General features: G+C 32.6%; 1 protein-coding gene across 1 annotated transcript in view; it reads left to right on the top strand.

The window, feature by feature from the left end:
- The window catches only part of LOC127734930 (uncharacterized), a 36,538-nt gene extending 27,318 nt beyond the window's left edge, over positions 1-9,220 (top strand). The window contains exons 11-20 of the mRNA XM_052245256.1: positions 952-1,209; positions 1,328-1,535; positions 2,572-2,858; positions 3,607-3,747; positions 4,227-4,424; positions 5,392-5,504; positions 6,041-6,492; positions 6,802-7,495; positions 8,053-8,353; positions 8,731-9,220. Of these exons, the coding sequence (XP_052101216.1) occupies positions 952-1,209; positions 1,328-1,535; positions 2,572-2,858; positions 3,607-3,747; positions 4,227-4,424; positions 5,392-5,504; positions 6,041-6,492; positions 6,802-7,495; positions 8,053-8,353; positions 8,731-9,147 (3,069 nt within the window). The 3' untranslated portion in view covers positions 9,148-9,220. The remainder of the gene's footprint in view (positions 1-951; positions 1,210-1,327; positions 1,536-2,571; positions 2,859-3,606; positions 3,748-4,226; positions 4,425-5,391; positions 5,505-6,040; positions 6,493-6,801; positions 7,496-8,052; positions 8,354-8,730) is intronic.
- Positions 9,221-14,631: the final 5,411 nt, after the last annotated feature.

Here is a 14,631-nt window from a genome sequence, read left to right as displayed (position 1 = left end):
TCTATTAACGATGCATATGATTAACGTTGCCATTCAGACTAGACATGGTTGTGTATTTAGAAATCCCTCACGGCCAAATTGGTGTGCTCTTCACCATTGGTTTCACTGCCGGGCAGGATAAGTCTGAAGGGATGATATTCTGTGTTCTTCAAATTGATATTGAATCCGATCAACTAAAGAAAAATGAATTCAAAAAAGATATAACTTGTGTTTATTAAGGAAGGTTGTCAACAACATTATCGCCTGTTGAATGCACAGGCTTTTGTTTGTCTTATGAACGCATAGACCTTTAAATTTTAATTTGAAACTCTAAACCATGTCAACTATGCATGGTTTTGTTATTGTGAGATCATGGGTGTAAAATCTTATAAAATATGACAATACGCAATCGATTCGAACGATCAGAACTTTTTATCGACTTGATTTTGCAGCACATAATTACGTACATTTATTCAATTCACTAGGTATTCCTTGGGTGAAAAAAGCTTGCAAACCAACAAAAACATAATAAACTATGATCTCGAAAAAATGAACAATGAAAATCTGAAAATGTATTGTCCAAATTTCAAAGTGTGCTGAATATATAATGTGAAACTGAATGTCTGGCAATAGATCGGTCTAATTATGTTGATAATAGTTTTCTAACTCATTATAGGTAAAAAGCCGGTAAATTTGCATAATTTGCGTTACTTAATGTAAGCTTTGTTTTCATCCAAACTTGGGTTTTGCTGAACATGCATTTCATAAAGTTTAAATGATATGTCAGTGTTTGGATTGCGTAATTTTAGACTTTAAAACTGAAATTCTTTTCAAAAGCTAGGTGTGTACAAAGTTTCATATAACGCCGTCTTTTAAATGTAATTTTAAAATGACTTTTTAACCCGGAAGTACAAAACAAGTTTGCTATCAAGTTTAACAAAGAAATATAAAGTGATATTATTGACAATGTAGCTCAAAATCAGAAGCGTGAAACGAGGACAATCGAGTGTACAAAAAAAAATGGCAAGCAGCTTTGTCAAACGGGCAAGTTATCATATAACCAGCGAAGAGGATATATCTAAAATTCCAGATGTCAAAACTGCAATGATGTTATTGAAGTCCTGGGGACTGGACACAAAAGGACTTAGAACCAAAGACCAAGCTTTGCAGCGAATATTGGACCATTGGAGAACAACTTCCGATGAACAACAAAAACAATCAGATGAAAAGGTATGCGTTTATAATAGTGTATGTGTATGTGTGCATAATAGAATTATTTCAATATTTATACAAACTTGAACAGGTATATACAATATTGCACACTTTCATTTTACTCAATATTTTTCAGATCAACCGATATGTCAACGATTCGTCAGAGAAGTTAAAATCAAATATTGAAAAACTGGTAGCAAAATTTGAAAGCATGATAAGGTTTTATAAACAGTTGTCGCTTACTCACCAGAAAAGTATATGTGAATCATATAAGAATATTGAGGAAATAGCTAGAAGTAAAATACATAATCTGAAAAATAGCCAAAGTGCACTTGTCATTGCTGGTAAGTGAATTATCATACTATTTAAAAAGTTTGCAATTTGAAAATTTTAATTGTCAAGTTCATTCAAGAATTTTGAAATAGAATTTTGTTTATGTGTGCATTTAGTGAACGTACGTAACAAATAAATCTTCGATGATGCCAGGCTATACACATCTGTGGCGCTCGGATCAAAACAATTCAAAACAATCATCAACGATGACAGGCTATACACATCAGTTGCGTTCAGATCAAAACAGTTCAAATCAATCAACAACGATTCCAGGCTATATACATTATATCGCTCGGACCAAGACAGTTCAGAACAATCAAAACGATTCCAGGCTATATATATAATATCGCTCCGATCAAAACAGTTCAAAACAATCATCAACGATGACACACATCAGCGGCGTTCAGATCAAAACAGTTGAAAACAATTATCAACGAAACCAGGCTAAACACATCAGTGGCTCTCGGATCAAAACAGTTCAACAATCATCCACAATACCAAGCTATACACATCAGTTGCGCTCGGATCAAACGGATCAAAACAATCACCAACGATGCCAGGCTATTGACATCAGTGGCTTTAGTGTTAAATCAGGTTGTCATATCTATAACCTCATATATCGAAGTTGAAGAGCATAACAAATCCAAAATTTCACAAAAGGTTGTATGGGTGTTGACTTTATCGGCATTTGGTGGATAGTTAAGCATTGACAACCATCCATATGTTTTTACTTATATTATGTAATGTAAATCATAATGTATGTTTGTTCGGCAGGTCTAAGGACCATCCACGAATTTTCATATATATATTTGATCATCACTAATCTTAGCTTAAAAATTTCATACATTTTGCAGATTTTTATGGCAAATAAATTTGTCAATAAGTCGGAAGAAAATGGAAAAGAAGAAAATAAAATTTAAATAAGTGTTATTTTTGCGAATTTTTCAAATTGTGTCTTTTGTTGAATGATGCATGTTTATGTCGGCGAAATAGTTAAGTTTCTTCACTTTATGCAATTACTCATTGTTATATTTTTCTTTTATTTAGGAGAGCTCGGTTCAGGTCAGACAAGTTTTATAAATCTCTTGCTACAATCAGATATTCTACCAGTCGAAGAAGAAGGATGTACAAGGACTTACTGTGAACTGAAACAAGGGAGTGAACCAAAGGCAACATTGTACAGCAAAGACCAAAGTTCTATGGAATCAAAGGTCACAGTACTTGATATGAAAGAACAAACTAGCAAAAAAACTCTGCATGATTTTATAACTTCTGCAGATGAGATGATCTTTCATGAAAAAGTTACGATAGAGTTTCCTTTCGAATTTTTAGAGGTAGTTTGAAATTTAAAGATATATTTAAAAGTCAAATTATACTAAAAGCTAATAATGTCACTTATTTATATCCAAATGTTAGTATCAAATTATTCAAGGCAATAACTACATGTTTTGATATTAAAAAAGCTTGTATTACAATTTCTTTTCCGTTCTTTATTGCTAGCTAAATCTGTTTTTAAAATTGTAATTCGTAGTTTGATATGAATCCACCAATTTTACCTCGTAGGGAGGGGCTTAAAATGCCAACGCAGTGTAAGGATATTTTATTTAAGAAAGGGTAACACTACTATTTCATCAAACTGACTTCAATCATCAATTAATATCACAATACAGAACCTGAGTGACTCACCAAAAAAAAAAACATTTCCAAAATTAAACATATTTTTAGGACATTTGAAGTCGGCCCGATCTCGTTAAAGTTCTTATTAATAGTATTTGTATATTAATATTAATAATGAAATGATAAAAGGATATGTGTGTTATACGTCAGTTAGACAGAAATCCGATGACACAGAAGAAAAAAATACAATAGAACTATTAATGCGTAGTTGGAGAATCGAGAACAATGTTTCATGTTTCATGTATATATTAGACTAGATTATTACAGCAAAATGTTATTTAAATTTGTTTTATGACGTGCATTTTATCTAATTTTCTGATAAATCTATAAATCTGTAGATGCTTGCAAAAAGCTCTGCAGTAAAGATAATCTATAACGTGTTTTAATATATACTATACTTTTCAGAGTGGTATACATGTATTAGACATTCCTGATCATATTGACACTTCAATACCTCTAGAAGATGTTATATCAGACCTGCCACCAAATGTTGTGTTTATCTATGTTTTAGATATTTCTAAACTTGAACATATTCAGACAGGAAAGGTAGGTAATGGTTTCGTTAATCTGCAGCTCAATGTATCAGATCTGTAGTCAAATGGAGAGAGAGATAGGGAGTTCTTTTAAGAATGTGAATTCAATCAAAGATAAAATGATGGTAGGATTTTTTTGCATTTAAAAGTGCTGAGTGCAGTTAAGAAAATGACAACAACAAATAAACGTATAAGACAGTTGTATGGGAAACACAATTTCTTTAACAATTCGATATTTTGAAATACACAAACGTATGCAGTGGATTGTGTTTTCTTATCGGTAATAACAGGCAACTAGGCATTGTGATGACGTAATGGTTGTAGACAACACGTATGGTGTCATTCCTTAATAACTTCAATATCGTGACATACAAAAGATTTCTTTTCTTTTTCTTAAGGACCCTGTTTGTTCACAATGGCCCTATGTTAAAAATAATCAAACAGTTACAATTTTCTTTTACTTACATTTGTTATCTTAAATTTGTGTGAAAGGTTGAAGATTTTATTGAGCATGTCAGTAGAACGTCTAAACATGGTTTCTCGTATGAAGACGTGATGGTCGTCTGCAATAAATGTGATGTCATCCCTGAAGAACAACTAGATGACGCTAAGATAAATGCAAGAGATAAGATTTTAAAGACTTGTCCTGAACTGAAAGACGGCCAGATTGCATTTCTGTCAGTGAATGAGGTATTGAGTTAGCATTGTAGTATATTTGTAAAAGAAACAAATCAATGTCATGACATAAACTTTTTTTTAAACAGTGTTTTTTGACATAGTTTTAAAATTGTTTAAATGTCCATCTATTTGATTTAAAGTAATGAAACAGATATATAATCAATGATAAAATTTCAAGATAGTTATTTCAGCTAAGAAATATCTGAGATATCTACGTTTCAATCGGGGAAGGAGATATAGAGTTCGCATTTAACCTTTCTTACACTTTATGATTATGGAATAGTTTAAATAACCCTAATATATAATGTTAACGATTTAACAGATATAAAACAATAATAACATATCAATATATGTAAGTCAGCATAGAAATATCAATACAGGCATTATGTCTACATTTTTTAATAAGTATAGTAAAGAAGTAACAATTATCTTTATCCTTTGAAATTGTTTAGTTAAACATATAATCGCTGTAATTTCTCTAGTTTCCATAAGGTTATTATATTTTACGGACGCACGAAATTTTAATTGTTATTTTCATTACAAACTTTTTCAAATGGCGTAAATTAGTTTGACATTTGTTGTGCTGTATTTAAATTCTATAAGTTTTTGTGAATAAATGGACCGACCATTTGGATAAGTATAGTTTAGTCTTTGAAATTAAGATTTAACAGGGTACGACCTACATTTCAAGCAATCAAAGCAAATGGAAAAACCGTTGGAGAGCATTTACCCCCCCCCCCCGAATAAAAAGGAAAAGGCGTTTCAAATTTAAGACCACCAATACTTGGGGTAGAATAACATAAGTGATTCGAAATTTTAACATTTATGAACAGTAAATTTTCAGAAAATGATATTTTATGTCGGCAGACGAAGTGCTGACTACTCTGCTGGTGAAACCATTGGGGACGAAACATCCAGTGGTAGTTCGGTATATGTCTACATACAAAATTCATTAATTGCTTTTTCTCTTTGTATCCAGGAACAGCGTTTGGAACCAAGTGGTATACATAGTGAGGACTTCCAAGCAGTTTGTAAAGCTATTCACAATTCATTCTTAAAAAAAATGGAACAGTATCTGAAAAAGGAATACAGGTTGGATATCCACATATTTTGCACGTGTTTATTTTCCTGCTGGTTAAAATTTTGTTTATTTTCTATAATTTCCTTATTATATCGTTGCATTTGTACCTAGAATGCATGTTATCTAATGATAAATATAGCGTCAAACTAAACGGAATAGATGGAAGAAGGATTTAGCACACTCGTTTATGTATTTATACTATCAATTCAAAAATAACTACATGTGTACATGTATACATTAATTTTAGGAGAAATGTCAAATAAGAAATTTAATGGGCGTGTTCTATCTAAAGAAAAAGTAGAAGATAAAATCAATTATATTTACATCCTTCTCCTTGAGCCTATTTCAACAGGAGATAGTTGTCTCGTTGGCAGTCATTATATCACATCTCCTTATCCTATATTGTGAGTGTCCGCCCGTTTCTGAAGGCTATTTATTGTTGCCCAACATGTTTTGATACTTGATATTAAACATTATTCATATATGAATATAATAATATATTGATTTAACAATAATCACATTACTGATGTTGCTTAATATTTTACAGATGGTTATCGCAAGTACAAAAACGTGCCTTGTACATTCTAAAAGTGAGCAAGCTTAACAGCAATAAAACTCTTGAAGAGAGAAGAGAAATGATGGCACAAGTTGAGATACGCATTGAAAAACTTGAAAAAGAATCTAGGTTGATAATTGGCAGACTCCATGAGGAAATTGACATGGAAATCGACAGGCTTTATAGTAAACTGGTAGATTATCTAAATTCAGCTGATCTAAAAGCTGGTATGACAGTCTGGTTAGATGACCAGTGTCCAAAACCTGATAGAAAATGGAAGCATTTAAAATGTGCTGCCGAAAATAGTATTGTTGAAAAACTCCGAGAAAAACTGAATGAATGGGAAAAGTCAAGTACAATCAAACTGAAAATTCAGAAACAAATAATAAACAAATTTAGCGAAGAAGTGGAACTTATGGAAACCCATATGAAGAAAATTGGAGGTATTTCATATGATCCAAGATAAATAATATTCGTTCTTTCTTTTTATAAGTTCCAGGGAAAAGGTTCAATTATATAATTTTTATGATACAATATTTTATATGAATTACTTACTTATTAACATTTTAATTTGATTATAATTAATAATTGATACCTTTTCACGGTTAACCTTAAACTAAGTTTTCGTATTTCTAAGATTGAGTAAATAGAGTATTTCCCTTCTCTGATTTTAATGACGATCAAATTGTATACTAACTGTCTGGAGAAAAAAAATGTCCAGTTGTGTATTACATTGTTGATTTACATTGCAGCAATGCTAGCATGTGGGGACTCAACGGCTGTTGCGAATTTGCATCGATCTTTCAAACATGACAGTCCAGTTAATCTGAGAAGCTCTCCTCCGTCATCTACAGGAAAACCTCAGAAAGACAAAAATAAACTTAGTGATTTTGTCTGTAGTATTGGCGGGTTTGACAAAACTGTAAAGAAAGAGATCAAACCTATTTTCAACAAGTATAAAAAAGAAACACGTACACATCATATGTTCAAAGCAACTGATATTTACCTAAGATGCCTAATAAAAAATCCACAACTGAAAGAAATGGTAGGTAAATATGTAAAACGATTTTCAAAAGATATAAACAAAATTGCCAAGATGATACCAGACTTGATAGCAATGGATAAACGATTGATGTCGTCATTAGAATCTGAAGTCATGGAGACAAAAGAGACTATTCATGTTATTCCTGAAAATCTACGCAGATGTCTAGTCTTACAAGGTGAACTTGATTTGTTCTATGTCTACGAAATGTGGCAATTGGATTACCGCCTTCGGGAATTAGAATGGAATGAAAAGAGGAAATTAGGAACCGGAAGTTTTGCAAATGTTTATCCTGGTCATCTAAATACAGATGGACAGAGAGTTGAAGTTGCCATTAAAATGTTTAAAGACCCCCTGCAGACAAATAACATTTCAGAGCTGTTACTTGAAGATGAAACTCTAAGGTCAGAATCTTTTAACACACAGTATAGTCATTTAAGAAATCCCAAATAATATGATTTTCCTGCCCGCAACTCAAGTTATGGGATTATCTTCATCAGGTACGCTCATGAAGAAAAGCCAAAACAGTCATCCTTTTAAAGCATCAAAACCAATGAAGCCTAAATTAATCCGCCGAACCCGACTTAAGTTAGTTTGCTTGTGGATGTTGAATCTTTTGTATTCGTACATATTACAATTCTACGAAATTGTGGTCGAGGAATTTAACAATCAAATTATATCAATAAAATCATGTTAGTACTGAGTGGATGCTTAGATGGAGTTCTCGGGAACTGTTGAAGATTATAAAATGAGAGTAGTGATTCTTCGTTATACTTTTTATCGTAAATGTTTTAAAGAGTTGCTCGACGGGTGATAAGTACAATACAGGAAAGCTAATTTTCTGAGTATCTAGAATATAGTCATATCTTATTCATATTTCATCTTCGCATTATCTTTAGAGCTGAATTTTAGATATGCCTTCTCTACTTACCTGTGACCTACATTGCTATTTTAATTGTAGGGAGTTGGAGCACGACAACATTATAAAGTATTATGGAGCTACAATTCTACAAAAGGGATCACCACAGAAGACATATTGGATTATGATTATGGCTAGTTGCATCACGAACCTGAAAGATATTTACCTGGACAAGAAATCTCCCCTGAAAGAAGACATCCCCTGCAAGCAAACTAAAGGAACAATGGACTACGAAAAGGCCAAAACTGCAATGGTTCATTATGTGGTCCAGTTATGTGAAGGTGTATCCTATCTACATAGCAAGAAACTAGTTCACAGAGATCTGAAATTAGAAAATATTTTGGTAAACTTTGTCTCACTACTAACAACTATATTTTAATATAATACGCACAAATGGTATGACAAGAATCTCGAGTACAGTAAAAACAATATCCACATAAAATCTTTTGGAAATGCACCATGCCATGAGAAATTTGTGACAATCAAGTTCACGGGATTTATGTTTCTGTAAATTTTTGTTACGTGAAATATATAGAATTTATACCTCCAGTAGTATTTTGAACAGATATAATCTGATAAACGAAAAAACACAAGCTATGAACCAATAAAAATCAAGGAGACTTATATAAGATGTAATAAGTAACTATTCAAAACTGTATTTAGAAAAACATTTGTTTATAAATGTTCATCGCTAAAATTTATTCCATACTTTAATTTAAGGTAACTAAAAACAAAGAAATAAAACTTACAGATGTTGGTTTAACAAAACCAGAGGAGGACATTTCTGGAACATTCGTCGGTTCACCGGTTTATATGGCACCAGAAGTACACGAACAAAAATCAATTTACAACAGGAAAGCTGATATTTACAGTCTGGCAATGGTGTTGTGGGAAATGTGGTATGGCGAATCCATTAATGATGAACTGGACGGAAAAGTCAGAGGCAGATTGTCTGTTGAAATAAGAAAAGGAACCCGTCCTATGTTTAAAGATGACCAAAAGCACACTAACCCACCGGATGAGTGGATAACATTTATAGAAAAATGCTGGAGTGCAAATCCGAAATTCCGACCAAAAGCAAAACTTGTGGCAGAATTTTTCAAAGATTCGTCACTGAAAGCTGTGCATTTTGTATGAGTTTTATGTGTTCTTTTATCTCAGATCTATGCATGTACAAATGTCTAGTCTTCAATAAATGATTTTAAGATCAGTTTGAATCTTAGACAAAAGTGAAATTAAATTCTTTTCTGTAGAAAACATTTGCAAGTTTTATGGTGTAGGTCAACATTGAAACACGTAATAAAAATGTGTACTGCCAGTTAACTGATGGATCACCATTGTTCTACTAACTATTAATAGTACCCCCCAAAAAACAGAATATTATTGAATTAATGTTAAAACTCATTTAAAAACATAACGTACATCCGTCCTATAAAGTCACAGGATATTTGTTACTACGTTAATTGATCAGTCATGTCGTTTGGCTGCATAAGATTTATACAGGCAGTAACTTATCAAATTGGGGAAATAAAACCCGTTTAAATGTGTTAAAAGTAAAAATATGTATTGATTCGTAAATAAAAGTATTATACAAAATCTGAAAATGCCAAAAAAAGGACTCAAACGTGTGAGGTTTATATAATACGGGGACATTGACCTTTCCCCTTAACCCTATTTAGTCTTGCTTTTATTTACAAAGTCTTTATTACAAAGGGCAAATATGGGGTATGTGTCAATGAGACAGCAACCAGTGTCAGAAATTACCAAAATAATAGAGAGGACAACATAGTCTTCACCAAAAGACAGGTATCCATACAAAACGTTAAGCTGCCAATTGTCCTGAATCTATAAGAGCTGTGAACAAATGAAATAAAATTATCAAAGATCTGTCATCAACAGGAAATTGTCCAATTATCAAAATAAGTATTTAGATATGACTGAAGAAACCAACTGATTAGGTTTCTGACTTGGGACAGGGCACTCAAAGTTGCTAAATTATATGAACATGTTTTTTTTAATTTATTTTGAGCTTACTACATATGCTTTTACCTATCTTGTATATGAATTTGACAAATGATTAAGGTAACTGTGTCCTCTGGATTTCTTTGGTGCTAAACCATGAAAATGAGGTAAAGGTAATATGAACCTGCCAGAATGATATGAACACCTTACAATTATTCGATACCTAGAATATAGTTGACCTATAGCTTATAGTATCTGACAAATAGACAAAATTAATAAAATGAGGTGAAGGACAGGGGACATATGACAAGTGGAAACATAAGGCATCTGTATAGAAGATATGAAGTATTAAGAAAAATAAAGCTTCACGCAAGAGCTAACGATGCTGTCACATGTGGCAGCAGTTTATTGTATTTATTTTCGAGAAATTTATTGTCGAAATGCGCATCTGGCACAGAAAAGTTGGTACCGTCAATGTAATTAGGTAAGTATCCTTATGTCTGACATTCGGTAACTTGCACAGCAGGCAAGACACAAATTAAACTTGTAATTCAATGAAACAGAATCTTTGAACGAACGTTTGCTTTTATTTATTATGCAATAATCATGTCTGCAAGTGTCCACCCTGTTCAACCAAATACAAGACTATACCTCTAACCGTCAAACTTTAAATAATTTCAAAACAAATTACACAGCTAAAACAATTAGCAGTCATATCAAAACACTCTTACAAGTCTGAAATTAAAAAAGCGACGATTTACTGAAACATGAAAGTCCGAAGAAACCCTATATGGTAAATCAAATTTCATTCGTAATTTATACTCAAGTTCAAATTTCCCATTTTCCTTTGTTGTCTCAGAGTGGTGTAGCATGGTCGGTTCCTAAAGAATTAATAACTTTATGTCATTAAAATCATTTCAATTTTAATCTGTTGCATTTTATTATTATCAACTATTAGTCTGTCATGTTGACTAGAAATGAAATATCGTTGGTTTTAAATTTTCATTTAAATACTGCAATTATGGATATTCAAATCAAATTAAAAATTATTTTCAATGTTAAATCAAACAAATACACACTTCAACGTTTATCTTGAAATAAGTAAAGAATGTATTACCAATGAATAAAACTAAACTAGCTCACTTGTTTATCAGGAAATCACACGGTCAGAAACTAATCTGGCTTAGTTTAAACATATTTTTTATTTGCAAAAGTAGCAAAAGGGATTGGACACAAGTTATAACAACATCGGTGACGTAATCTCACTATACATATATAAACACAAAATGCTTTAGATAATGACAAGAAACATAATAGGAATACATGTAATACAAACTATAAAGAAAAACAAAAAAACAAAAATACAATATTATATGAAATATTATAATATTATATAAGACTGGACTGGAGTGAAGTGTGAAAAAGCAGGAAATCAGAATTTTAATTGAATGTTCTAAATCTTTGTGTAACGCTGATATAAGTTTGTACAGACCCAAAAATTTCTTTATTTTGCTGAAATGAAAGGTCACCGTCAATAGCCAATAGAAGCACATTTGATATAGCATATCTTTCTAATTTTAAAAATAATGTTTCTCTTGCTTCGTTGTGAAAAGGGCACTCGAAAAAAAAGAGAATACTATCCTTAACTACTCGGGCGTCACACAAAAGCAAAAGGCAGAAACTGCCTTTAAGAAACTAGAGGCTCTCAAGAGCCTGTGTCGCTCACCTGATTCTACTTTGGTTTTGGAAATCATGTAAAAATAGATTAAAATCGTAACTGATACCCTAATAATGATTGAGGCCAAATTTGGTTTAAAACTGGCCCCTTAATTTAATCAAAAGCAGAAGACTTTTTGTAAAATTGACAGAAATTACCAATAAATTCATTGAAATTTTAGAAAATGACTTTATAAGGACAATAACTCCAACAAGATGTCAATTGACAATTTTGCTTATGTTGACTTTCATGCCATTCTTGGTTTCATTCCATTCAGTGGTTCTCTAAAAGAAAAATTTGTATGTATTTCCCATAGGATCATATGTTAAACTAAGTCCCCGCTGGCGGCCATCGTAGATGATTGATCGCCTACAAAGTTACAACACTTGGTCAGCATCTCATACGGAACATTCATGCCATGTTTTATTTCATTCCATTTAGTGGTTCTCTGAAAGAAGACATGTGTATGTATTTCCCATAGGGTCCTATGATAAACTAAGTCCCTCTCTGGTGGTCATCTCGGATGATGGATTGGCTTCAAAGTAACAACACTTGGTCAGCACCGCATTAGGAACATTCATGCCATGTTTGGTTTCATTCCATTCAGTGGTTCTCTAAAAGGAGACATTTGTATGTATTGGCCATAGGGTCCTATTTTACAAGAAGTCCCCCGATGGCAGCCATCTTGAATGACAAATCAGCTACAAAGTAACACCACTTGGTCAGCACCTCAAAATAAACATTCATACCCTGTTTGGTTTCAATCCATTAAGCGGTTTTCTAGAAGAAGACATTTGTATATATTTCCCATAGGGTCCTTTGTTAAACTAAGTCCCCAGTTGGCAGCCATATTGGATGATTGATTGGCTACAAAGTAACAACACTTGGTCAGCACCTCATTAGGAACATTCATGCCATGTTTGGTTTCATTCCATTCAGTGGTTCTTTAAAAGAAAACATTTGTATGTATTGTCCATAGGGTCCTATGTTAAACGAAGTCCCCCGCTGGCAGCCATCTTTGTTGACAAATCAGCTACAAAGTAACAACACTTGGTCAGCACCTCAAAAGAAACATTTAAACCATGTTTGGTTTCAATCCATTAAGCGGTTTTATAGAAGAAGACATTTGTATGTATTTCCCATAGGGTCCTATGTTAAACTAAGTCCCTCTCTGGTGGCCATCTTGGATGATTGATCGGCTTCAAAGTAACCACACTTGGTCAGCACCTCATAAGGAAAATTCATGCAATGTTTGGTTTCATTCCATTCAGTGGTTCTCTAGAAGAAGTTCAAAATGTAAAAAGTAAACGACGACGGACGACGACAACGGACGACGACGACGGACGCCAAGTGATGAGAAAAGCTCACTTGGCCCTTTGGTCCAGGTGAACTAAAAATTCGTAAAGGGTTGCATGGAACCCCGTATCTCGCCTGCAATTGCTGATGTCAATGTAAAAGAGCCAGAAACTTTGTTCATTTATCAATATAAAATATGAAAATTTAAAAATAAATCTTATTTTTCTTTACACGGTATTTTTTGGTCATAAAGAAGCTTCTATCCAAATTTCATAACATCCTATGGAATTTCGCATCAGACTGAGTAAATGTTAGCTGCAGAAAACCTTAATTTATCTATCAGATGATATTGCTTGATCATGAAGAAGCTTCTATCCAAGTTTCATAAAATTCCATGAAGGCTTCACGAAAATGTTGATGTCTTATTAACCTTAACCTTAGACTTTATTTAAATGTTAGCTGTAAAAAAAGATAACTAACTAAAGTTCATTTATCATTGAAATAAAGAACATTTTAAATAATACAAAAGTTTTATTAAAATCATGCTCTCAATTCGTTTTTTTTTTTTTTTTTTTTATTATCACAAAGAAGCTTCTGTGCAAGATTTTGTAAAATTCCATTAAAATTGAATAAATTTAATGATGTTTAAAACAAAAATAGACCCCACCTCCGACGACAGAATGTAGGATCGCAGTCTCACTTTTACAACTTTCAAAATAATGGAACTTGTATGACCAGATCTCTTTTCCTTCATCCAAGGCTGTATATCTTATACAAGAGGCTCCAAAGAACCTGAATTGCTCATCTGGTAAAAATATGCCATTTTAATATTTATTTTACTTTTATTGCAATCATTTTATTTGTAAATCTTTTTTGTGGCATTTTTGTAGATTTTGTATTGTTTATAATTTTTTACTCAGTTCCTATAAAAGTCTGACAGTTTGACCATGTTACTTACTTGTTGATCTGATAAAACCTGCCAGACTGACATATACATCATAAAATATTTCCTTACGCCAAATAAAGCTGACCTATTGCATACAGTATTAGAAAAAAGACCAAAACACAAAAACTTAACTTTAACCACTGAACCATGAAAATGAGGTCAAGGTCAGATGACACCTGCCAGTTGGACATGTACACCTTACAATCATTCCATATACCAAATATAGTAGACCTATTGCTTAAAGTATCTGATATATGGACTTGACCAGGAAAACTTAACCTTGTTCACTGATCCATAAAATGGGGTCCAGATCAGATGAAAACTGTCTGAGTCATGAGGATCTTGCAAGGTATGCATTTATCTATATACCAAGTATTAAGCATCCAGGTCTTCTACCTTCTAAAATATAAAGCATTTAAGTAGTTAGTAAACGCCACCGCTGGATCACTATCCCTATGTTGAGCTTAATGCGACAGAAGTTGCAAGCTCAACAAAAATAAGTAAAAAGCCATCACTCGGGGGAAATAATTCCTATAAGGAGTTGGTTGATAATTTCAGAAATGTTGACTTTTTGAATGTCTTATGCTGTTGGTCAATTTTGCTATTTTCTGCAAAATATACAAATATGGGTAAAAATTATCTCTAATTGCAATTACTCCTCAAAGTAGTCAATTGATGATTTCAACCATGTTGACTAATT

This window comes from Mytilus californianus, unplaced genomic scaffold, assembly GCF_021869535.1.
Source record: "Mytilus californianus isolate M0D057914Y unplaced genomic scaffold, xbMytCali1.0.p SCAF_1, whole genome shotgun sequence".
Classification (NCBI taxonomy): Eukaryota; Metazoa; Mollusca; class Bivalvia; order Mytilida; family Mytilidae; genus Mytilus; species Mytilus californianus.
This window is presented reverse-complemented; position numbering and strand designations above follow the sequence as displayed.